The sequence below is a fragment of the Medicago truncatula genome, chromosome 1 (assembly GCF_003473485.1).
Source record: "Medicago truncatula cultivar Jemalong A17 chromosome 1, MtrunA17r5.0-ANR, whole genome shotgun sequence".
Taxonomy (NCBI): Eukaryota; Viridiplantae; Streptophyta; class Magnoliopsida; order Fabales; family Fabaceae; genus Medicago; species Medicago truncatula.
In genome coordinates, this window is record NC_053042.1 from 1,475,793 (window position 1) to 1,498,786 (window position 22,994).

At 32.1% G+C, this 22,994-nt stretch overlaps 2 protein-coding genes and 1 non-coding gene across 3 annotated transcripts; all 3 read left to right on the forward strand.

Annotated features, from left to right (window-relative positions):
* The first annotated feature begins 4,139 nt into the window (after nt 1–4,139).
* Nucleotides 4,140–7,034, forward strand: LOC120579462 (uncharacterized). Its single transcript, XM_039831834.1, has 2 exons — nt 4,140–4,379; nt 4,532–7,034. The coding sequence occupies exon 2, from the start codon at nt 5,055–5,057 to the stop codon at nt 6,315–6,317; it is 1,263 nt and encodes a 420-aa protein (XP_039687768.1). The 5' UTR covers nt 4,140–4,379; nt 4,532–5,054; the 3' UTR covers nt 6,318–7,034.
* Nucleotides 7,035–13,783: 6,749 nt separating this feature from the next.
* Nucleotides 13,784–20,248, forward strand: LOC25481866 (plasma membrane ATPase 4). The gene is made up of 15 exons (XM_013610263.3): nt 13,784–13,831; nt 14,569–14,925; nt 15,750–16,511; nt 16,643–16,765; nt 16,936–17,040; nt 17,138–17,282; nt 17,508–17,672; nt 17,908–18,146; nt 18,235–18,267; nt 18,366–18,447; nt 18,553–18,713; nt 18,809–18,982; nt 19,198–19,380; nt 19,610–19,788; nt 20,019–20,248. The coding sequence occupies exons 1-15, from the start codon at nt 13,784–13,786 to the stop codon at nt 20,113–20,115; spliced, it is 2,853 nt and encodes a 950-aa protein (XP_013465717.1). The 3' UTR covers nt 20,116–20,248.
* Nucleotides 20,249–22,102: 1,854 nt separating this feature from the next.
* Nucleotides 22,103–22,263, forward strand: LOC112418750 (U1 spliceosomal RNA). Its single transcript, XR_003008840.1, has one exon. It is a non-coding gene; the product is annotated as a U1 spliceosomal RNA (small nuclear RNA).
* Nucleotides 22,264–22,994: the final 731 nt, after the last annotated feature.

A 22,994-nucleotide genomic window follows, 5' to 3' on the forward strand; every position in this document is an offset into this window, starting at 1 on the left:
TATTTATACTTTTATGTGGCATCACTATTCAATGATATTTTGAATAGTGACTTAAAAACTCTTCATCAATCATTTTAATACACTCTAACTCTAAGTTGGGACGACAACATGGGTCAACCCACCCCGTTTAGACTCGATTCGCTATCAGCCCACCAAAACAGGGAGGGTGGGGCAGGCCAACTTAAGGCGGTGGGCTCAAACCCACACCCCACCCCGCAAAGAGGCAGATTAGCGTGTTGGTCCATCTAACAACTTTTTTTCAAGTTCCTATTTTTTGTGATAAATGTTTTTAAAAAACAAGTTTAAATATGTTTTTAGTCCTTGAAAAATCACGAGTTTTCAAGTTTAGTCTCTATAAAATTTTTAAGTAATTTTAATCCTCCATAATATTGTAGTTTTTAAGAATAGTCCATGTTTTTAATACTTTTTTTTTTTTTTTTACAGAAAATGGATATTTTTAGTCCTTCATAATAGTCCCTATGATTTTTTTTTTTTTTGAGAAAAGTCTCTATGAAATATAAATAGCGACTAAAAGTGAATGGATTTTTTTTAGAGACTAAACTTAAAAGCCTATAATTTTGTTTGGGCTACAAACTTAATTAACCCAAAAAATAATATAATATTGTTATAAAAAGCAATTTTTATTTTCTCATAATCATTTTATTCCCATTCTAATCTCGTTTAAAGAGAAAAACAATTGTCTAATAATGAATTGTTCAATGGTTTCGTGCCTTAAAGAATTGTCCAATTATTTTTAGGGGAAAAGTCTTACAAATTGGGTCACTTACAATTTATTAGTATAATAAAAGTTAAATAAATATATTTTAACGAGCATGCAAGCCACGACCCGCTTTTTCAGGGGTTAAATGGGGCAGGCAAATCTGGATGGTTAAAGACTAAATCATTTATGTAAAATGCTAATGAGTGCCGCAAGGGCACTGTTTAAGAATAAATATAGTTAATGACTTTTTTATTTTTATTTTTAAGAAACTAAATTAACTCACTTAAATTGACATAAGGGGAATCGACCCTAAAACTTTGAGGAGGAGCATATTTTCAGATCTTAAGTCAATACCACTTAACCAACCCTAGCGGGTTTTAGTTAATGACTTATTAAATTTCAATGATCTATATTATTGAGCCTTTACTTCGATCTATTTGATGTTTTAGTTTTTATTTTCTACAATAATACTTCTTATCGTCGCTTCTAAAGTTCTTTGAAGAGAATTGTGGATGATTAAATTATCTTAGAGAAATAAATCGATAAAAGGATAAGAATTAGAAGACTAAACTAGAAGTTCATCAATTCTTGAAATTAAGTTTAGGAGCACATCTTAAAAGCTGAATATGGTTTAGATTAATGCTATCAAGACTCTCTTTTCACCATTGTCTCTAACACTCACTCATTTATTGACTTAAATCAAGGTAGGTCTCAAACTTTAGAAACGAGTCTCACTTAAAGTGGTGAAACTATATTGATGAATCAAATGAGAGAGCGAGTGTTAGAGATAGTGTTAAAAAAGTGTGTTTATACTATCACAACATCTTTTAACTAACAATGATACAAATAGAAATTTGTTAAACATCAATGACCTATATTTTCGATGTTTTGTACTAATATGTTTTGAGTGTGAAGGTAAAGATCATGAGAAATTCAAATTTATTTTTTTTGGTAAATTTGGATAACTTTGCTAAGGGAATAATAATATGATGAAATTGTTTGTTGTATTATGGACAAGTCCTATAAGATTGTACAAGGACCCATGTGGTCTTACACACAATTGTTCAAAGTGTACTTTATTGTTAATGAGTGTTGAATTTAATAATTTTGTTATAATATTAACCATTTTGAACTATCAAATAGAACAAAAAGGTTTTTGATTGATTTTTTTTTTTTTATCACAGAATAGTGACAGTAAAAATTAACTTAAAATTTATAACATGAGAGAAGTATCAGCAATGAATTTTTCAAAGATTCTAACTCTTAGATATTAATCTGATCTTAGTTATTGAATTTCTTCACTGAATTGTTGCCGGATTTTCTCCAATGATATAGTCCTAATTTGCTTAGTGACAAAACGTTTAATCTTAGTTTAACCATAACCTCTTTGCAAATTTTAAAACAAGATCAAGCGAATACAAATAGAAACTTTAACCGATTTCATGCAAGGTCGTTTCTAAGAATTCAATGGCCTATAAAGAACCTACAATTTAGGTCATAAATAATGAGTGTATAAAAAAAAAAAAAAATTCAAAATGGAATGATTGAATTCTTTATTGTTTTTTACGATTTACTTTTTTATGTTATAAAATGTTAACATTATTATTTGTTATTACTTTTTTTTTTTTTTTTACAGAATTTGATACACATTCATTAAAAAAAAAACAAAATAATTCATGACAATCATCTTCATATTCAACAAAAAAACCTAGAAAACTCATTCAAAAATCCATAAAAGATCAAATTTCTCTAAATCACAAACACCAATCCACAATCTCATTTCTCTTTGATGACATTGAATTCCTTGAATCTGATTTAAATCAACATCATACTCATAATTCGTTGAATATTCTCTTAATCAAATTGCTCCTTGGAGATTTGAGGTTAATTCGTTGGTGCGTGAGTTTAACAAAAGTCTCTTCGTTTCAATTGTGCAATGATTCATTTAGGTCTTGTAATGATTTACTTAGATATGTTAAACATGCTTCCTACATCCATCTATTTCCCCAAATAAACAACCTTTCATTCCGATTTTTTTTGTTCCTTCCTTTTAAACATCTAGTTCTATTTTATCTTGCTCATTTTCAACGCATATAAATGTTTGGTGGGTTGTGGTTGTGTGTCAGGAAGAGTTTTTTGGGTTTTGCGATGAAGAAATGACTTCTTGGGATGAAGATTTGAGTTTATTTCAATGAAGATATGTGTTTTGTTGTGCGAAAAAAGATAACATCGTTAACATTTTATACCATACAAGATCAAATTAGGGGAAAAAAGATAATTCAAGGATTAAAGAATTACCTGAAATTAAGTTAAGGGGCCACAAATATAATTTAAAGAAGTTAGAAATTATGAATAAGAGGAGGACAATGCATAGCCGAACATAAAATAATTGAATTGAAATTGATTAAAAAGATATCATCATTTTCCAAATTCAGAAATTATTTTTCCATTGCAATGAACTCTGGTGGCATAACAAACTATTATTGGACAGTTAAGTATATGAAAATGTAACCATTTTTACAACAATAAAAAATCTGTTTATAATTAGGCCTTAACATTGAAATGCTAAGCCAATGTATTGGCATGTACCTAATTTATAATTAACTAACCAAATAGGGTTTGTCACTTATATATATACATGTAGCATGCATGTGTCTTGTTGGATATGATTCCCAAATAACCGTTATTGGCAACTATCATTGAACAAAGTATATTGTACTCGCCTTGGGTTTATGGCTTCAAACTAAATAACTTTCGCATAAGTGATTGTACGTACAATCCACCCTTCTTGTTCACATTTCCAACTCTTCTTTGGTACATTCATTGACTTTGTACAATCCACTCTTAGCTAATTTTTGCATGACTCTCTTACATCAAACAAACTAGTTTTCCCAGTTTGAATTACAATTTCACAACAACATGATTGAATGTTCTCAAGCTTAAGTGCTTGTGTCTCTTGAGATAGCATTAATACAACTCAACATTATCTGACAAGCGCGGCCCGATATGTAATATTATCTGACAAACGCGACACAATAAACAATATTGATCCTGGTCATACAAAAAGGATCACGATTCGTGAATCGATACCTTATATAAACACTCTTAACAAAAACATGATACATTAAACTACGACATAAACATCGTAAACATCAAATTGAGATTCATCTGATAATCGATTAAATGACACAAATTTATATGAAGCAACCGAAGAATATTAAAGATTGCAATGATTGTATTATTAAACATAAATAATATACATTCAACTCAACATTGTAAATTAATTTTACTAGAAAAATATAACACACAATTATCCAATTCAATTGAACAAATTACAGAAAATAAAAAGAGAAAGAGGGAAAACTGAAATATTTTAGTAAGAAAGAGAAGACCTATGAAAAATAAAATTGTAATAAAAAAAACAAAAAATAAGAAACAAAAGAAAGGAACAAGAAAGAAACACTCTTAGCAGAGATCGAGCTTATTATACACGAAGAAGCAGAGACCAAAATTTTCATACAAAAATTTCACAGAAAATAAAAATTAAATAAAAAAAGAAAATAGAGAGAGAGAAAAAAATCGAAGAAGCTTCGAAGATTCGAAATCAGCAAGTGAAGAAGTTCGAGATTTCAATTCAATTTTTCTGAACTTCGCCAAGGTTAGTGTTCAATTCAATGTATAGTTTATACTCTTCAATTTTGCTTCATTTCATTGAAATTGCATAATTTCGTAATTTCCCCTTTTTTCTGAAGAAAAAAAAAAGATTTTTTTTTTCTGATTTTTTTTTTTGCTAAATTTTGTTGAATTCAGTGATCTCGGAATTATTCAAAGTTTGGAGCTTTTGGGGTTTCACGAAGCAATGAGGTTTTTGAAATTGGTGCAAGTGATGTAATGTTCGCTGAAACGCAAGCTTAGATTTTTTGAAGCTTTGGTTTGATTTTTCGAACTTAGGGTTTTGATTTGGTGTGTAATTTGTTGAATTGGCTTTGAATTAAGGGGTTTTGTGATCTGGGTTAGTGTGATTTTTTTGGGGTTTGATTTTTAGGGTTTTGTGGTTTGGGGGAAATTGAGATTTGGTGTTGCATTGTGTTTGAAATTGGGGCATAAGGGTGGCTTTATTCATGTTCAAAATTGGTTCTTTAGGTTGGGTTACTGTTATTAGAATGATTTGTGTGTATTTTGGTAGTTTGTATTTGCAGAGTTTATGGTGGTTGATTTGTTTTCAGTCATGTAGGAGAGGGTAATTTTTGGGTTATTTGGAAGTGTAATTGGAATAAATTGAGGTTTTTGGTGTGTGGGTTGTTTTTTGATTTTGTTGGAATTTGTATGAGAAATGCAACCCCAACAGAGCTCGAGAATTGATTTGGGCGAGTTGAAAGTACAGATTGTAAAGAAGATTGGACCGGATAAGTCGAAGCGATACTTTTATTACCTTAACAGGTTTTTGAGTCAGAAGTTGAGTAAGAGTGAGTTTGATAAGTTATGTTTTCGGGTACTCGGGAGGGAGAATCTTCCGTTACACAATCATTTTATAAAGTCGATTTTGAAGAATGCCTTGCAAGCCAAGACCCCACCGACAGTTCATCCATCGGATTCGTCCAAATCAGGAGCACGTGTTACTAATTTGTCGCCTGGTGGAGAAGATGGGCATGAACAGAGTGCTGCCAGCTTTCAAAATCACAACGCTTCCATTTGGACCAATGGAGTTTTGCCTGTGTCCCCACGCAAGTTACGGTCTGGAATGCGTGATCGCAAGCTTAAAGACAGACCGAGTCCACTTGGACCAAATGGTAAAGTTGATTCTGTTGCTCATCAATATACAGCGACAGAAGACAGTGGTAGTAAGGTTGACATGGAGAATGGAACTCTTACTCCATGTGATTATCAGCGACCAACTCAGCATCTTCAAGTAGTTTCTGAGCTACCTGAGATTGTTATGGGTGATGGTATGCAGGGAATTTCAGAAAATCAAAGAATACGTGGCAAAGGGCTGACTGAAAGATCAACCGTGGAAGATGGAGAGGAGGCCGAGCAATTAAACCGCCTCAATTTCGCCAGAAATCCATTGATAGCACCACTGGGGATTCCTTACTGCTCTGCAAGTGTGGGTGGGGCCCGGAAAGCATTGCCGGTGAATAGCGCTGGTGATTTTGTTAGTTGTAGTGACAGTGGTAGATTATCTGATACAGATACGCTGAGAAGACGCATGGAGCAGATTGCAATGGTACAGGGTCTTGGAGGTGTTTCTCCAGAATGTGCAAGTGTGTTGAATAGCGTGTTGGATGTATACTTGAAACGATTGATCAAGTCTAGTGTTGATTTAGTGGGAGCTAGATCTGCAAATGAGCCGACAACAACAAAGTTCCCAGTCTCAAAGCCGCAAATTCCGGGGAAACTCATCAATGGCATGTTGCCAAATCATCATTTACATGTGCAGAGTGCTGGTAGGTTGGCTGAATCTGAACCCGAACACAGATCTCAGTTCTCGGTATCTTTGCATGATTTTAAAGTTGCGATGGAGCTAAATCCAAAGCAACTTGGAGAAGATTGGCCACTGCAATCGGAGAAAATTTCGATGCAATCTTTTGAGAAATAACAGATCAGTTAAGATTTTTTTTTCTTTTTCATAAGCAAAGATGGATCTGGATCTGATGGCTCACCAGTACTTGATGATTATCTGTGTACTTGACTCTGATCTTATTATGAGGACGAACCAGATGACTCCCAAACGGGAATTTCTAGCCCTTCCAGGATCAAATGCTGGTTTCGAGCTTTCAAATGTTTTACATCCGCGATATGCAGATCATGGATGTAACCGATATATATTTAACTGCAACCAAGGGTATTATCAAATGAAGCCCAGGATTGGTTGCACTGTTGTATGTTAGCATTGATATTGGCTGTATTGTTGCTATTGCAAAAGATCTCAAGGCTTTTGTTTGCATTACTGCCAATGACCAGACATAGAAAAAGTTTTGCAGGGATACTATTGTGTAGCTGGGATCAAGGGACTGTGACATGTATAAGAGCTGAAGGGTTGCTCTGTATGTAATTTTAGAATATGATGATTAATTGAAATTCGATATTAATAACAAGTCAAGATCTATTGAATCCTTGATGATATTGATATCAGTTTTATGGTTGAATTCCATGGCCCCAAGTTAGAACAATATCTGTAGTTTTTTTTTTTACTTTATTCATAATGTAGATCTGTAAGTTAATGTCTCTTCTAGTTCAAATAGCTTTGGTGACAATAAATGAATTTCTTGTCATATATTGTACCATTAAATTTTGGTATCAATTTAATATACAATATGCAGTCTTTATTTTTTTGTTTCTGGTAAGTGAATATTGTGATATCTTACTGTTTGAGATTTCGTTAGTTTTATCACTTGTGGCGTCTGTTATCAGGGAAAAAAATTACTGCTTTTGGAATTATGGCAAGAGTAAGTACTTTTGAAACTTTTGATTTGATGCCTATATTCAATTCCATTAACTAATTAGAAAATATCATGCACACACACCTGATATGTATCAAGCCAGAGAATGAGGTAAACAGTTATTTTTGAAATTTTGACCATTTGTACCATCAATGTAATATTGAATGTTCAGTAATAGCTTCTTTCACTCTCTGGCTTGATATGCTTTCAGTAAGTATATATTGTTGACTCAGAATTCAAGATATAGTAAAAAAACACAGTATTGTTGAGAATATGGCTAACAAGTTAGTAATACAGTAGTAGTCTGATATTTTGAACCTGTTGCTGAGAGTCATTATGCAATCATCAACCAATCAATCATGAGGTTTTGTGAGACATTCATTTATCTGTTATAAGTTGATCACTGAAAGGTTTTAACATATTTGCTTTTAGTAAGGTTCCAAAATATGCTATACTGTAGTATAATTGCATAAAACATAGCGAGAGACATTAAAATAAGAACTGCTATGTGCAATGCTTGCATGCTATTTATAAAGTTATAAAAATGAAACATTATTTTGATATTTTGATTATTTCTTTCACAAATTTTGAAAATATGAAATATAGGGAAAGCAAGCTGACTGAACCATTGTCTGAACATTCAGATTTCACATTGTACCTGCAAGGACATGGTCTGAACCAAATGTTGAATATATTCATTTTAATAGTATATACTTCCAAGGCCATGTCCGTATCTGAGTGGCTTTTATGCTGACATCTTTCAGCAGGCACATCCAATTTTAGGTATCAAATAGAAGTTTTGATTGAAGGCATGAGCATGAGACTACTTTATTGGAGCAAAGAACTAGTTTAGTGCAGTAACTGCTGCAATAGTCAAAAGTTCTTCTGCTGCTGCTGCCATCTAATATCTATGGAAGATTGAGACAATAAGAAAAGTGGCTATTCTTTGCAAATGTTTAGAAAGTTCAGAAGTCTGAAATTTTTCTGCAAATGTGCTAAATTTGGTACTTTGATATACTATTGATTACTGAATTAATTGAAATGTTTAAATATTAAAAAGGCTACAAAGGACACTGTTCAAAGTACTAGCTGATTAGTGGTACAACTTTGTGATTATTACTACTGATTACTTACATATGTGATATGTGTAGCATTATCAAATTCATGGATATTAAGAACGAATAGGCTGAAAGAGCAAGGAGAAAAAAATTTGATTTTTTTTTTTATTTGAGCAGCACTTTTAATTAATTCATCTCATGAATTAAGACTCACCTAATTTGACTCTCGATTCATTTAAATTCTATTGAATTTGATCCAGTTAAAGTTGAACTTTTTTTTTTTTGAAAGGAAGTTGAACTCATTTGTTGACAATTAAATGTGTAAAAAAACATACATAATAATTAGAAACAGTGTAGTATGGTAATGATCTTCTAACACACAGGAATTAATTAAATAAATAATAATTACTACAATCACAATGTTTTAAGTCCACATGCAAGCTTCTCTCAATGGTGTCTCATATAAGCATGCTACGTAAGAAATCCTATTTCTTTTGGGTAGATTGACATAATGACTGTAGTTATTGAAAACTTACACATGATAAATTAGGGTTCGAATCCCTTTTATATATTATTATCTATAACATCAGTGTCAAAACAGACACTAACTTATACTCTTGTTGGTAAAAAACGATAAAATGGTAAAAACAATTAAGTGAGTGATAAGATTGAAAGAAAAAAAATGTTTATCAAAGCACAATATTTTTTTTATATAAGGTCAAAATAAGGTTCTTTTATTGTTGTTTGTATTCATTTTAATGAGATTTATCTAATATTTTTATTGATGATTTAAATAAAATGATAAAATAGTTTAAATGAATGGTAAAGATGGAAGAAAATATTCAACTAAAAATGCTATATCATCTTTATATATTGTTAATATATATTGTTATAGGTTCAATCCATTATCTTTTTGTGTTTTGTTTCTTCCTATTTTTAAGAGAATGGTTACATGTTTTATTAAATCAACTTGTTATTTTAATAATGAGTGGAGGGTAAAATCGACCAATAAAAGTCCAACCTCGAAAAATGATTTATTCCCTTTATATTTTCTTGACCAATAAAAATCAATCCATTATACCCTTATTTTAATCCATCAATAGATTTCTATTTTCTTGCACATATATTCTCTTTTCAATAAATTTAATAAGTTATTTTTCTCTCACAACAAACAGTTGTTAGTTTCTCTCTCTCTCCAACAAATTCCTTTTTATTTTGCACACAATTTAACTCTATTTCATAACAAACAAACAATAGTCAATAGTCTAAATATTGTATACATCATTTTTAATAATTATAAAAGCAAAATAAAATTTATTCTAACTTTTTTAATAATTGTTCTATTAACAATATTATTCATCTTATTTATAGAATATAATTTTTCATTGACTATTATTATTGGTAACAAAAAACAAACTTTGTTAAAAAAACTTTGTTTAAAAAAAACAAACTTGAGTTTTCTAAATGGATAATTTTAATTAGTTTTATTGAAAAAGAGTATAATTGATAAATTATACAATTAATTATTTAAACGATAGTTAAATAGAATCAGTAAATCTATAATCAAACGACAATTAAAAATTAATGGAGATGATACTTAGGTAAATCTATTCTACTTAGATGATGGTTAGAATGTCCTCGTAAGTTTAACTCAGTTGATATGGACAATGCATAAAATATGTGAGGTCTAGGATTCAAATCCTGACCACCACAAAAAAAAAAAAAAAAAAAAAGATGATGGTTAGAATGGTACTGTCAGTATACTTCCTCTCCATGGTCCAATTACTTTGAGCCTTTGATTTAACAAAAATGACAACTTGTTTTGTTTGGTACATGTTATCAACGAAAAACTTATCAATTTTAATATAGAACATATTTTTTTAATAAAGAATGAACGTATTATTTTTCTATTGCTATTTTTTCTTAAATAAATGTAGTGTGACAATTTTTTAGGTATATACTTTAGTGATAGTACGATTGTTGCTGCGATGATATAATTTAAGGGATTTTTAAAATTATTTTTAATATTATTTATTTGTTATTTAAATTATTGTAAAAAAACTTTATTGATAACTATGATATGTATCTCCCCTCAAAAACTATATGATATCTAGGGCTGAGTATCTAAATCAAGACCCAACTTTGATTGTGTCTTGTCTCGGTTTCAACGCATCTTAGGTTAGTCGGTTTGACGGATCCTACATGTGGGTTCAGTCGGTTGTGCGTCTCAACAAGGAAAAATAAAAGAGAAACAAGGAAGAGGGAGCAATGAAATAGTAGACATGAAAAACACACCCCCACTAAAAACAACAAAAATACAATAAAAAACAAATCTCTCCTAGAAAAGAGAAGATAAGAGAACGATATTTATAGTTTTTTGTTACCATAGAAGTATGAAGAGAGAAGAAAACGAGTTGATATGGGTTTGAGAGAGTAGAAGATCAATTGAGATTAGAGATTTGGGTGATTGGGTGACTTCATGAGTTGAGAAAGAGAGAAGAGAACCAAAAAGAGATGATGGAGTGGAGTTGGTTGTTGTGATTGTGAGTGATTTAGGCTTGGATTTGAATTTGAGAGAAAAGAATTTAATGAGTTATTAGACGGGTGTGGGTTTAATGAGTGATTTAGGGTTTGATATAAAAACTATTGTTTTAATTCAATAAAACGGTCGGTTTGTCATATATATGGTCGGGTGTGGCTTTTTGTGGGTTGTGAATTTTAAATCCAGGCCCGACCATTGCAACCCACATAGACCCAAATTTGCTCATTTTCCCACCCGAGATCCGTTTTAACTAGCCTCGTATAACCCGTAGTTTACTTGAATTCTTCAGTTTTTGGGCCGTTTCGGATAACATGCTCAACCCTAATGATATCTATCTCCCCTAAAAAAACTATATGATATCTATATATTTTATATAGGCTTAAATGTAGTTTTACCCCTTCTATTTTTACTTAAATTAGATTTGAAATCCTATTTTAATCTCAATATTTTACCCCATATTTTATATTTTTCAGGATTTTTCCCCAACCACATTTGAGCTCATTTTCGCTGATATGACACTGCTGATGTGAAATATATTATATTATTTTATTATGCACCTAATTTTTCTTTACTAATGTTGATTTTATTTATTTTTTAAAATTAAAATACTTTGCATGATAAAAAAAATACATGAAAGTTTGAAATAAAAAATAAATAAAAATCACTAAAATTGTTTACAAGAACATAAAATTACTTGTAAAATAATTAAAATGCTGGAAAAAAAATCAGGAAAAAACACAAGAAATAACCTGAAAATATTCAGGAAAAACCAAAAAAATAAGGAAAAAAAAAACCTAGAAAAGTGCATAAAAATGAAGAAAACTAGAAAATCAATAATAAAAGACAAAAAAATAAAGCAGAAAAATGCAACATAAAAAATTATAGAAAATACCAGAGAAACAAGAAAATTCGAAATACAATGTGCTTGTGCACTTTGTGCAAAAAAAAAACAAAATGAAACTCATCCTCATCTTTTCTTCACTTGTAAGTATTGTAAGATTGTTTGGAAAGATGCAATTCAATGTAGTAACATGAACATTAATACTAGTAATTGGCAGGAAGTGATGCAATATATGCAAAGTCAATGCAAGGAACAACACTACACATCAATTGATTAGAATTATGTTGAGTGTAACCCAATATATGATTTGGAAAGAAAGGAATGCCAACATATTTCAGGAAATTCATTAGTCAGCTCAGGAGCTTCTTCGCCAAATCAAAGAGATGTCTACATTGAAAAGTAATCAGATGATGAGCCTAGTGTTAAGATTGTGAGGTTGTGACCTTTTCTTGGACTTGTACGAGCCTAACTCTTGTTTCTATGTTGTTGTGGTTGTAATACCTGTTTTTGGTTAATGAAGGTTATCCCCACTTACCAACAAGAAAAATACCAAAAAAATAATAATATTATAAATACATGGAAAAATGACCATATAACTATAATTATTTGGATAATCAATATAGTTATATTTTTATCTTGAAAAAAAAAAGTCGTTGAAATATAAAAATATAACTATGGTAATAAATATCCAAATATTTACATGCGAATGCTGGTTTCTCGTTGTATTTATAATGGTGCTTTATTGTAGTATTTTTCTTGTTTTTCTAGTATTTTTTCTATACTTTTATACTTTTATACTTTTTTCTGCTTATTTTTGTTTTTTTCTTTATAATCTATTTTCTTTATTGATTTTATGGTTTTTTATTTCTGTTTGCTTATTGATTTTTTCTGTTTTATACTAGTTTTCTTGTTTTTGATTTTTTCAGCATTTTACTCTTTTTCACAAGTAATTTTCTGTTATTTTAAACTACTTTGCTGATTTTTTATTTTGAATTTTTATGTGTTTTTTTATTATGCAAAATATTTTTAATTTTAAAAATAAATAATATTCCTATCACCAAATACAAATTAGGTGGATAATGAAATGATATAATTTATTCCACATCAAGGAAAATGAGCTTAAATGATGCACGTGCGCGTATGTGGAGGTGTGGGTAATTCAAATTAAGCCAAAATAAAGGCGGTAAAATTGTAGTCAAGCCTTATATAAAAATGAAGGATGCTAAGTTTCATATTTTGCCATTACCAATGCATTGGCTTGCCATATTCAATTTATAATCACAAATTCAATCAATATACATACTAATTGCATTAAGATCAGACTCCCGTCTATTTGCTATATCGATGAACGAAAATTCTAAATCTCTAATACACACACTTTCTCTCACTTCTCTTCTTCATTGTTTAACCTCTTCAAAAATTGTTGTCTATGAAAACACCACTTATTTTTGTTGTCTGTCAACTTCTTTTTATATCTTTAACCTTCACCATCTATTTTATTTTATTCTAAGCCTCTATTTAATTTTATTTATTTTGGCGGTCTTTCACTTCTCCATCTTTCTCTTTAAATTTCAATTGCAGTTTGAAAAAAGGCACACACTATAATCTTTAAAAAAAATTCTTGTTTCTTTTTACATGAACAAGAGGCTTGCCACGAGAGGGAAATTCTTGTTTCTTTTTTTGGTTCAATTTATTTGATGAAATTTAATAAAAATTGTTGCGCATTTCAAAAAAAAATGGATAGAAAGGAAAATGGATCTCAATGAAAAGAAATAACATGAGATGCTGAGTTTAGAAATTCTTTATAAACATGTGTAATAGTATTTAAGGTACCAAGTATGTGCAACTGTGAATTATATTGGCTGAAAATCAATTTTACTACTAATCTAAGGTACATTGATGCAATGAAATTACCGAGTGTGATATTAAGAGTGGGTTAAATTGGGTATTTTGTATATGAAATAGAATTTAAGAGTGGGTTTGACTGCTTCACTTCACATCACGTATGCCCTAACATAACAGAAAACCCTATATTCAAGCCTCTATCTTTCAAATTCATTCTCATCCTTCATTGAACTTTTTCACTCATTCTATGACTCTCTACCCTTCAATCCCCTCTATTTAAACAACTCTAATAATTCACATTATTTGGTGTCTCATTCTTCAGCTCGATCTCCCACCATGGGTAGCATCAACCTTGAGCAGATGAAAAACGAGGATGTCAATTTGGTATAATACTTCTCTTCTCTCCATCTCTCTCCTTTTTTTGTTTGTTCATGTTTATGCCTCAAAAAATATTGGTCATGTTATTTATTACGTCGATATTTCCATCAAATCAAATATTATTAATGTTTAATTTCATAGAGATCAGTATATATGAAAAATTTACAATCATGAATGATTTTTTTTTGTTAATAAATCATGAATGATGCTTTAAATATGCCGTCACATGCCGTTTTCTTTCTTTGTCGTCACCGATGATCAAACTATATGAAAGTCATACTAAAAACTCTTGTTAGGGTTTATATTTGTTTGTTTGTTTTTTAATTGGTAGCGTTAAGAACTCTTGGTTTATATTTGTTTGTTTGTTTTTTAATTGGCGGTGGTTACATAAGATTTTAGGTTTTGGTTGTTTTACATATGCATGAAAAGTTATTTATATGTCAATTATCACTCTTTCATAAAAAGGTGAAGTACCCGTTCCGGGTACTTATCCATACCACGTACGGGTGGAGGTTCGTGAGACATTTCATTTTGGTTTATCATTTTATTGTGAATGAAAATTATGGTTTTCTCTTATATAACTAACTATAATATTTAGCTTTGTAAAAAATAGCTGACTTATGATTTAGCTCTTTCATATTATATTGTATAACAAAACTCATGATTTTGAAGGGTTTTTACTAGCTATATAATATAATCTATGAGACAGAAGAAACCTTGTTGATTTTGTTGTTTGTTATTAGGAACGGGTTCCAATAGAAGAAGTGTTTGATCATCTAAAATGTTCAAGACAAGGTCTGACATCAGAGGAAGGAGCCAGCAGGCTTCAAGTCTTTGGACCAAACAAACTGGAAGAGAAAAGTGAGAACAAGTTTTTGAAGTTTTTAGGTTTTATGTGGAACCCTTTGTCATGGGTTATGGAAGCTGCTGCTATTATGGCCATTGCTTTGGCTAATGGTGATGGAAGGCCTCCTGATTGGCAAGACTTTGTCGGAATCATTGCTCTCTTGGTCATCAACTCCACCATCAGTTTCATTGAAGAAAACAATGCCGGCAACGCTGCCGCTGCTCTCATGGCTGGTTTAGCTCCCAAGGCTAAGGTTTGTTTGAAAATTTTACTTCTCTTTACTAACTCATATCATTGCAAATAAATCACAGTTCTCTTATTTATTTATTTATTTAATATTAGAAATATCGTTACTACTTTATATTAAGAAAACACAATTTTCTTATCCACGTTGTGTTATGTGGTAGCGTACGTCTCTATATATCTTTTACTTGTTTAAAAATACAATATCGTGTTGTTATCATGTTCCATTTGCTCGTATATAAGCTATGTTTGACCTTAACTTATTTTTGACTTATCTTCATAAAAGGAAGAAGTTACACAATATTGTATTTTTAAAATGATCTTAATTAAAAACAAGAAATTATCGTTTATGCAGTGTTGTTAAACAACACTATTACATTGCAAAATTTGAACAAATTGCTATCGTCCCATGAAATATTGCGTCACGGAATTTTAATAGTGGCTATAACAATGTTGCATCGTGGAATTTCAATAAACCATTATTTTCCGCGATTCACAATTGACAACATTGTTTTTATCTATAGAACATAGATATAATTTATAAACAACTTTTCAAAAGTAACTGATAGAGGTTTTTTAAATCAAATAAAAGACATTTGATAATTTTATCTATTTCATTGTTAATGAACTCAAATTTTATCATTCTATCAACAAGAATAAAATCTTTTAAACTAAATAATAACAATAATCAACAAATAAGTTTTTTGTACTCCTATTTTTAGTTTTAATTTTACTCTTTAAAGTAGCGTTTAATGCCAAAAACTTATATATGCATGTGTGAAACTGTTTTATTATTAACACTTGTTCAACTTTTGTGGCCACCAAAAATTTTAGGTACTAAGAGATGGCAAATGGAGTGAACAAGATGCTGCAATTTTAGTACCAGGAGACATAATCAGCATTAAGTTAGGAGACATCATCCCAGCTGATGCGCGTCTTCTTGAGGGCGATGCTTTAAGCGTTGATCAGTCTGCTTTGACAGGAGAATCACTTCCTGTGACAAAGTATGCCACACAAGAAGTGTTTTCAGGATCAACTGTCAAGAAGGGTGAGATTGAAGCAATTGTGTATGCAACTGGTGTCCACACCTTTTTCGGCAAAGCAGCTCATTTGGTTGATAGTACTAACCAAGTTGGACACTTTCAACAAGTGCTTACAGCAATTGGAAATTTCTGTATTTGTTCAATTGCTGTTGGAATACTCATTGAGATTATTGTGATGTATCCGATACAACACCGCAAGTATAGAGATGGAATCGACAATCTTTTGGTGCTTTTGATAGGTGGAATTCCAATTGCAATGCCAACTGTTTTGTCTGTCACTATGGCTATTGGTTCTCATAGGCTTTCACAGCAAGGTGCAATTACAAAAAGAATGACAGCTATTGAGGAAATGGCTGGAATGGATGTTCTTTGCAGTGATAAAACTGGAACTCTCACTTTGAATAAGCTTAGTGTTGATACAAACTTGATTGAGGTGTTTTCTAGGGGTATGGATAAGGACTTTGTGATACTTCTGGCTGCAAGAGCTTCTAGGGTTGAAAATCAGGATGCTATAGATACTGCCATTGTTGGAATGCTTCCTGATCCACTAGAGGTAAAACATGTCAAATTAAAATCAAAATAAATCTCTTTCGAAATGCTGATTTACTCAATCTCTTTCTTTGGACTAGAAAGCAAAATATAAAGATTTTTTTTTTTATTGAATTTGGAATGTTGATTGATCAGGCTAGAGCTGGTATCAATGAGGTGCATTTTCTACCATTCAATCCTGTAGACAAGAGGACTGCTCTTACCTATATTGATTCTGATGGAAATTGGCATCGATCTAGCAAAGGGGCTCCTGAACAGGTAGATATGAGTTTCAACTTGTTATGTGTTTTCTTTATCAATAGGAATTGAATTCCAAGGTTTACAACACTCACACACTATGAGCATCAACCACTTACGCTAGACCCTGGTGTTATCTTTGTTATGTTTAATAAGATGACTAACTAAGACATGATGTTATGTTATTTCAGATATTGGAGCTTTGTAACTGCAAAGAGAATGTGAGTAAAAGGGCTCATGCGGTGATTGATAGGTTTGCTGAACGTGGACTTCGATCGTTAGGTGTTGCTTATCAGGTAAGTAAAGATGATATCAGCTATTTTTTTTTTCTTTCCGACTTGAACGAATTCCCTTGTTTTATTTTTGCTTGTATTGTATGATTTGTGTAAACAGGAAGTACCTGAGAGAACAAAAGATAGTCCTGGTGCACCATGGCAATTTGTTGGTTTGTTACCATTGTTTGATCCTCCTAGACATGATAGTGCTGAAACGATTAGAAGAGCTCTTGAACTTGGTGTGAATGTCAAGATGATTACTGGTAAAACACGAGACCATACTTTACTATATTACATTGTTCTAAATTGCAGTTTGTAACTGCAATTGTGATTGCAATATAAAGTTTTAGAGGTCTCCACAAACGTAATTCAGCGAAAATGTAACTGGGGCCACCAACTTTAATTTAGAACCATTTGTAGCTCATACCATAGATCAAAGTTTATAGCTTTGAAGTTTGAAATTAATCGCGGATTCTGTTTTTCTCTAGGGGATCAGCTGGCCATTGGTAAAGAAACAGGTAGAAGGCTTGGAATGGGAACAAATATGTATCCATCATCTGCCCTGCTTGGTCAAGACAGGGATGCTTCTACTTTAGATGTTCCTATTGACGAGTTGATTGAGAAGGCTGACGGATTTGCCGGAGTATTTCCAGGTATGTTTTTTTTAATGTTAATTTTTTGTTTTGGCAGGAATTTTGATTGTCGAATTGCTCCATCCCTTAGATAGATTCCCTGTCAAAACCAAAAATCAAAGGCGACAATCATTTATATATTTATCATATTTAAGTTGTTTTGGACACGGACACTTCTCAGACACACTTTGGACACCTTTTAATGATGTCCAATTAAAAAGTGTTTAACCCCTTTTCTCTTTGTATGAAATTGCAGAACACAAATATGAAATTGTCAAGAGGCTTCAAGAGAGGAAGCATATTTGTGGAATGACTGGAGATGGTGTAAATGACGCCCCGGCGCTAAAGAAAGCAGATATTGGAATTGCTGTTGCTGATGCTACAGATGCTGCTAGAAGTGCTTCTGATATTGTCCTCACTGAACCTGGTCTCAGTGTCATTATCAGTGCTGTGCTCACCAGCAGGTCCATTTTCCAGAGAATGAAGAATTATACCGTAAGTTTCCATGCGTATCTAATTCAATCTTTTGACTTTACTTAATTTTTTTTAGTGTTCTAATGACAAAATGTTTGGTTGTGAACAGATTTATGCTGTGTCAATCACCATCCGTATCGTGGTATGTGTTGAAGTTGGCTTTAGAAAATAATGTTACATTTATTTTTATGTACTTGAACATTTAAATCATTGGTTTTTTTTAATTTATTATTTTGGCAGTTTGGTTTCATGTTAATTGCTTTGATTTGGAAATTTGATTTTGCACCATTCATGGTTTTGATCATTGCAATACTGAATGATGGTAAGATAACATTATCACGATTCACGACTTTCATTTTATTTTAATATTATTAACTAATGTAAAATATTTAACTCAATTTCCTAACACTGCCATATACACATGTAGGTACCATTATGACAATATCAAAGGATAGAGTTAAACCATCTCCACTACCTGATAGCTGGAAACTAAAGGAAATATTTGCTACTGGTATTGTGCTTGGCAGTTACATGGCCCTAATGACAGTCATATTTTTCTGGGCCATGCATGATTCTGACTTTTTCTCGGTAAATTAAATTTATATATGTTTATATTTTTTCATTTAAATATCATCACCAACTAGGAGAAATACTAAGCACTATAAGCTTTAAACATGTTGCAGGACAAGTTTGGTGTGAGGTCTTTGAGAAATAATCCTGCTGAGATGATGGCAGCTCTATACCTGCAAGTCAGTATAATAAGCCAAGCGCTAATTTTTGTAACTAGGTCTCGCAATTGGTCTTTCGCCGATAGACCTGGTCTTCTCCTACTAGGCGCTTTTGTCCTCGCTCAGCTGGTAAGCTTGAACCTTTATTCTTCAAATAACTAGTTTTTTAAAAATAATAACTGCATAAAATTTTATCACTTCTATTATTTTTATTGAGAAAAGCGGACGAACACACACTGACGTGCCCTTCTGTCCGCCAATACTCCCTAAGATATATGCTATTAATCCTGAGCACTCCTTTTCTTTCTGTTGTGGTAACAATAGTTTGTTTTGTAACTTGACAGGTTGCAACAGTCATAGCCGTGTATGCAGATTGGGAATTTGCAAGAATTAAGGGAATGGGATGGGGTTGGGCCGGCGTAATCTGGTTGTACAGTCTGGTGACCTACATCCCTCTTGATTTACTGAAAATCGCAATCCGTTATATTCTGAGTGGAAAGGCATGGAACAATATCTTGGAAAACAAGGTAGGTTATTTTCTTTTTCACTTTATCATTTCGTCACATTGTTGATAAGGACAAGCCTTTGTGCAACTGTAAGGTTGTCGACTTATGTTCAAATATTGGAAATAACCTATCTGTTTGCAGGGATAAGGCCGCGTACATATCTACCTTGTCCATACTCCGCTTGCTGATAGCCTCGTGCACTTGCATTTTTTTTCCTTTTATCTAATTGTTTCATATTTTCTCGTTACAGACTGCCTTCACATCAAAGAAAGACTATGGTAGAGAAAATAGGGAAGCACAATGGGCATCAGCGCAAAGATCACGCCATGGTCTTCAGCCTCCTACCTCCAACACTATCAATGAGTATAGTAGCTATGAGGAGCTTTCAGAGATTGCAGAGCAAGCCAAGAAACGTGCTGAAATGGCAAGGTAAGCCAATTGAATGGTTGAAAAAGATTTCAGAAGTGGAAATTATTGTTGAAGAGTAATGAATTATGCGGCATAAACACTGACGAGTGAAAGTGTGTCTGTGTCCTACACCGACAAATAATTACAATCAATCACTTTTATTTATTTTTTAAAATTATTATCAGAGTCTACGTGTTAGTGTCGTATGTAATGTTTATTTGCGACTGATTCAATGTATGGACGTGTTTCAGGCTTATGGAGCGGAATACTCTTAAGGGTCGTGTTGAGTCGGTAGTGAAGCTGAAGGGCCTCGACATTGACACACTTAATACTAATTATTCAATTTAGGCAAAGGCTGCACAATCTTGAAGAATTGGTTCAATATTTTTCTCAGGAAAAATATTAATAATGACGAAGAAAGACTCAGAGACCTAAGCTATTTTATTGGTTTTTTCTCTTTCTCATCTAAGCTTAGATAAGATATTAGTATCTAACAAGAATTTTGATTCTTTTTTTATTTTGAATACATAGTTTGTTATTTTTTGTTACTTTTTCTAATAGGTGTTAGTTACTTTTTCTAATAGGTGTTAGCTTTTCGTTTTTATATTGAAAATTAATAGGATCAAGTTGTTAACATAAGATCTTTACATTTTAGATTTTCTATATCAAACCTTGTTTTTTCATGTCTTTCCATCCCTTTTCTTTCTCTCTTAGATAATTACTCAACATATTTCTTTATTTTCTTCTAGCATCTTTACTATTTTTTTGTCACAACAATACAGAATGGGACAGTGATGTTGACGAATTCACGCATTAAGGATAACGTTGTTGAACAACAGACATATTTCAAAACATTTTTTAAAAAATAAAAAATACTGAACATGAAATAAAAACGGTTCAATCTCGACCTAACAATCTCGATTATCCTAAATGCATAAAACCACAATATTCCACATGCAAATTTTGTTTGGACAGAAATGCATGTAATATGTTAGCATCTAATGCTGGCATCTATTTAGTTTCAAAATGTTTTTGAACAAAAAGTAATAAATATGGGATTCTATAATCCTTTCCTGAAGGTGGAATCCATGTTGGTACATCAATGAAAATATTGGAGCTAACTAATAGGTACCCCAACTAATAAATGAGCAACCTCGTTTGTTTATCTTCGATTAAACTCAACTAAAAAGTTAATAAAATGAGAAACAAAGCTACAATTAACGATCCATCTTGAGCTCAAATGCTCTTTTGGTCTGTCGAAATTTGGGAGGGGTCACAATAACACATAACCAAATTCCTTAACATCAAGCCCTTTTTGGTTCAATTCCCTTTACTGCTCCATACAATCATCGAGCTGATAGAACAGAAACGGAGGCAGTAGCATTAGATGTAGAATAACAAGTTGAGGTAGAGTGGCCTTCACGAGACCTAAGATTTGTTTCTACAAACATAGACATAGTTGGTTTCAGGTGCTCCACTAATCTCCTGGTCTCATTCCAGTTGATGCTTGATCACTAACATTTTCTTCACTTGTTCTCCATTATAGTCATCAGGGTCCAAGACCTTGTCCACGAGCACCAAACGCATGCCTCTCTCATGCAGTTTCCATGTCTGTTTAGCGAAAGTCAAAGATCATATGATACAATATTAGTAAATACTCATTCTGGTCATTTTTGTAAGAGAAATTTTAAGTTTGTTTGTGGTCTCTTCTTATGACTCACAATTTAATCCCATATATATGAATACAACTGAGTGTTATTGGTTGAATACGGATAAATCAGTTTTCTTAATTAATATGAAATCATATTCCACTAATATTTTCTTTGTCCGGAGAGATGCGAAATTGTAACATTTTTCCTCTGCCTGTTGTTCTAAGTTTTAAAACAAAACAAACTCGCTATGTTTATTTTATCCCAAACTACAAACAAACTTTACAAAAATTCATATCTTAGCTATTTTCTCTTAGCTTTTGGATGCAAAGATATCACCAGTTCAACTAAAAATATCAGTTTCCACAGCTGCAATGGTTTAATTTGTATCCCAATGGAAGTGACAAATATGTGTTTCAAGTATATTATATTACATTCTGTGATTGTGGTTGAGACATACAACTGGTGCATTAAATCTTGGGAGACAAATTTGTCCTAGTTTAGATTTTCAAAATGATGTTGTAGCCATTACAAATGGATATCCAATTGTTTAGAAAGAATATAGAAAGCACAAACAATAGTAGCTTGTGCAAATGTATGTGAAACAATAAGTCCCACATCGACAATATCAAACAGAGCGGTGAGGAAAGTGGGATATATAAAGAAAGGGTATGGCATTGGATTAAATACTTACCTGGATGGGGTCAATGGGTGATCAAGAAGGCCCATGGCCTAGAAAGGTGACTTCCATTGCACTTAGGAGGGGTGCCTTTCTAAGGTCTACCCAAGTGGTGGAGCCTACATCATAATTTGTTGCTGTGGGGGCCTGCGTTCGCGCGGCCCCCTTCAATCTTAGTTTAAATATTTTGAAGTTGGAATTTTGGTGCCTTTTTGGGCTACGCTTAGGAGGGGTGCAACCCTCAGCCTACTACGTTGTTATCTAATTGTAAATTGATTATAATTTGCCTTTGATTTGATATTTCTATAGTCAATTTTCTCAACTGCACAACAGTTCGCAATTTCAGTTCAAAACTGAACTATTCATTTGTTTCTTTTTTAATGTAGCAATTTCATTTCTAGTTTCGATTAGACAATGAAATTTTTTGTCAAACTTTGGCAATAAATTGTTAAGGAGGCACCAATATTTGAAACTTTTTTTGAAGGAGCCAGCATTGGAAACTTGGGACGGTTTTAAAACTTAATGCTAAGGTTTTTTTAGTTGGTTACAAATTCTAGTGGAATAAATCATCAAAATAGTCTCCAACTGTCCTGAACACAACTAGTTAGTGAAAATACCACATGAGTACTAATAACATTAATTAACAAACAATCTGAAACACTTCTTTGTGTAGAAACTTAAACCATTGGAAGAAGGCGCCGTCTCCGGTACGCGATGGCCATGGGTCACGTACTGTGCGAGATAAGCTTTTTATTTTGTTTACCTGCATGTGTAGGTTTTGTACAGTGTTACTACCTATTGCAGAGGGTTAATTTATTACAGAAATTATTATTCCAAACTTACATTACCACCAAAATTACAAGGGCAATTTCGATAATCTTGTTTTTGAGATTCAGGCT